Here is a 2,500-nt window from a genome sequence, read left to right on the forward strand (position 1 = left end):
ACACGATGCTTTATTGATCAACATTACATAATATGTACACTGATTTTTTAAATATTTCCTCTTTACTCAGGTTAATGAGAAACATGCTTCTGGCCCCTGGAAGTTTGTCTGGTTACACCTTCTACAGAGCTCCTACTATTGAATTAGGTAAGAACAATGTGGTCTCATGGTATGACACTCGCTTTCGGATCGGAAGGTCCTGGGTTCGAGCCTCGCTCGGCGCATAGTTGAGTCCTTGGAGAAGGCTCTTTACTCACATTCTCTCACCGTACTCAGGTGTTAAATGAGTACCTGACTGTTAACAGCGTTGTCTCTGTCCGAAAAAAAAGTGTAACATCGCCTAACAGGTGTCATGTCCCATCCTAAATGTTAAATATTGCTGTTGGCCAGGGACCCCTTGTAAAGCGCTTTGAGCTCATTTAGTGGATATTGCGCTATATAAAAGCTCATTTTTTAAAAAAGAACACTGTTACGTCTCATCGTAATGCAGAAAGATGAAACTTTTTTTCTCATCTCCTTACCAACCATTTTCAAGATTTTCCCCAAAACTTCACATCCAACTAACAAAAAATAATAGATTTTTTATCACTCTGACATAATAGTAGTAAATTTCTTGCGATACATAGTTTCTGTAGCAAAACATTATCTACAACACACTGTTCATTTTCTTTAAATTTTATGAAATTTGAATAAGAAAAAGGTTGGTGGTTTAGTAACAAATGTGACGATTTTCAATATAGTTGGTCACGAGAGGGTTAAGTTTAGTTGTTTGGCCTAGTAAATTAGAGTCTTTTCATGCATTTTCTTGGGGCAAACTGTGGCTACCTTGTGCTGAACACGTTCCTAACATAAGTATATCCCCATTATCTATTTTCAAAAAAAAAAATTTTTTAACTCTCTCCTAACCGATCATTTTCAGTATTTTCCCAAAATGGCAGGCTTACCCTGCAGAAAAATGGATTTTTAAACTCAAACAAGCTCACTACATAACAATTTTATATTCTTATTAATCAAACAAAGATCATTCTTCAAAGTTTGTGATGTATAAAATAAATCTGATTTTGAAAAAATGTATATTGTATCGTAACAAATGTGACGGTTTTTCTCTAGGTTGTAAGGAGAGGGCTAACCTCAGGAGTGAGAGATATCCAACGTTTGTCTTCGCGTTGCCAATTTATTTTTATCTTCTTCTGATTTATACATACACATTAAACATTGGCATATGGATATTGACCTTAACGTTATTGGCAAAAATAAATAAATAAATAAATAAATAATAAAACTAAATAAATTTAAAAATAAAAAAGAGAGATAAGATAATTTAAGACTTATGTATATTTGAATAAATAGATATGAATAAAAAGTTATCAATAAAACATAAAATGAATGTTATTGCATATATAAATTCATAAACGAGTAAAAACAAAACAAAATAACTACATGAATAAATAGATAAGTAAATAAATAAATTAATTCTCATGTAAATGATAATTAATGATAAAATTAAAAAATTAAAAAATAAAAAAAAAACATTATCTAATTGGTTATTTCTTATGTATTTAGTATTGAATCTACGAATGCTTTTATTAATTATTTAAATATAATTGATATAAATATTGATATAGTTTTGAAAAAAGTTACTGACTTTGGAGACTTCTAAAAGCATGGGACCAGATGGTCTTCATCAATACTTTCTGAAAGCATTAGACGACTAAGCATTCATAAAATGTCAAAAAACAAAAATTGTTGTTTTTATTAGTTTGTTTTGCTTTTTTTATGTCTATGCTTTTATCTATTCCTCCCTTTTAAAATATTTTTATCTCAAGGAATACACAATGTGTAATATCTAATATATTGTTACTCGTGTTTTAAAGGAATTTAAGGAACACTTGATCAATTTAAAAACCCTATGACTTATTAACAATATATTTGCCATTACTCACTGCCTATTCTTTGAGATAAAAGTATTTTTAAAAGGGGAGCAACAGATAAAAACATAGACAAAAAAAATGTTTTAAGTGTACTGCATTATGGAGGTGAAAGCTGGAAAAGAACATCCTCCATAACTCAGAAACTAGAAACCTTTCAAAATAAGTGTCTGAAAAGAATTTTCAACATATTTTGGCATGCAAAAATTAAAACATTGGTTATTTTAAAGAAAGCGACTGCACTAGCATTGAAAGCCAAATAAAATGAAGAAGATGGCGTTAGCTGGGTCATGTGGCCAGAATGGAAAAAGGGTCACTTCCCAAGACAGCCCCGTACTGGACAGCAGACGGGAAGAGAAAGCGCGGGGGTGGGGGGGGGGGGCAAAGAAACCTGGCAAAGGACCATGGAAAAAGAAATAAAGGAAGCAGGCCTGTCTTGGAATACAGTCGACCGCAAAAAGATGGAGATGTCTGGTGGATACCATGTGTGCCTCAAGGCCCGAAGAGGATTAACCCTCTCCTTACCACCTGCAGCAAAATTGTCATATTTGTTACGACACAAGATACACTTT

At 32.5% G+C, this 2,500-nt stretch overlaps 1 protein-coding gene across 21 annotated transcripts in view; it reads left to right on the forward strand.

The window, feature by feature from the left end:
• The window catches only part of LOC144958715 (uncharacterized), a 138,497-nt gene that overhangs the window by 10,004 nt on the left and 125,993 nt on the right, over nucleotides 1–2,500 (forward strand). For all 21 annotated transcript variants that reach the window (XM_078890865.1, XM_078890880.1, XM_078890887.1 and 18 more), the window contains exon 6: nucleotides 71–147. In XM_078890865.1, the coding sequence (XP_078746991.1) occupies nucleotides 71–147 (77 nt within the window). The remainder of the gene's footprint in view (nucleotides 1–70; nucleotides 148–2,500) is intronic.

Source organism: Berghia stephanieae, chromosome 13 (genome assembly GCF_034508935.2).
Source record: "Berghia stephanieae isolate SIO BIC M18660-M18661 chromosome 13, UCSD_Bste_1.3, whole genome shotgun sequence".
Taxonomy (NCBI): Eukaryota; Metazoa; Mollusca; class Gastropoda; order Nudibranchia; family Aeolidiidae; genus Berghia; species Berghia stephanieae.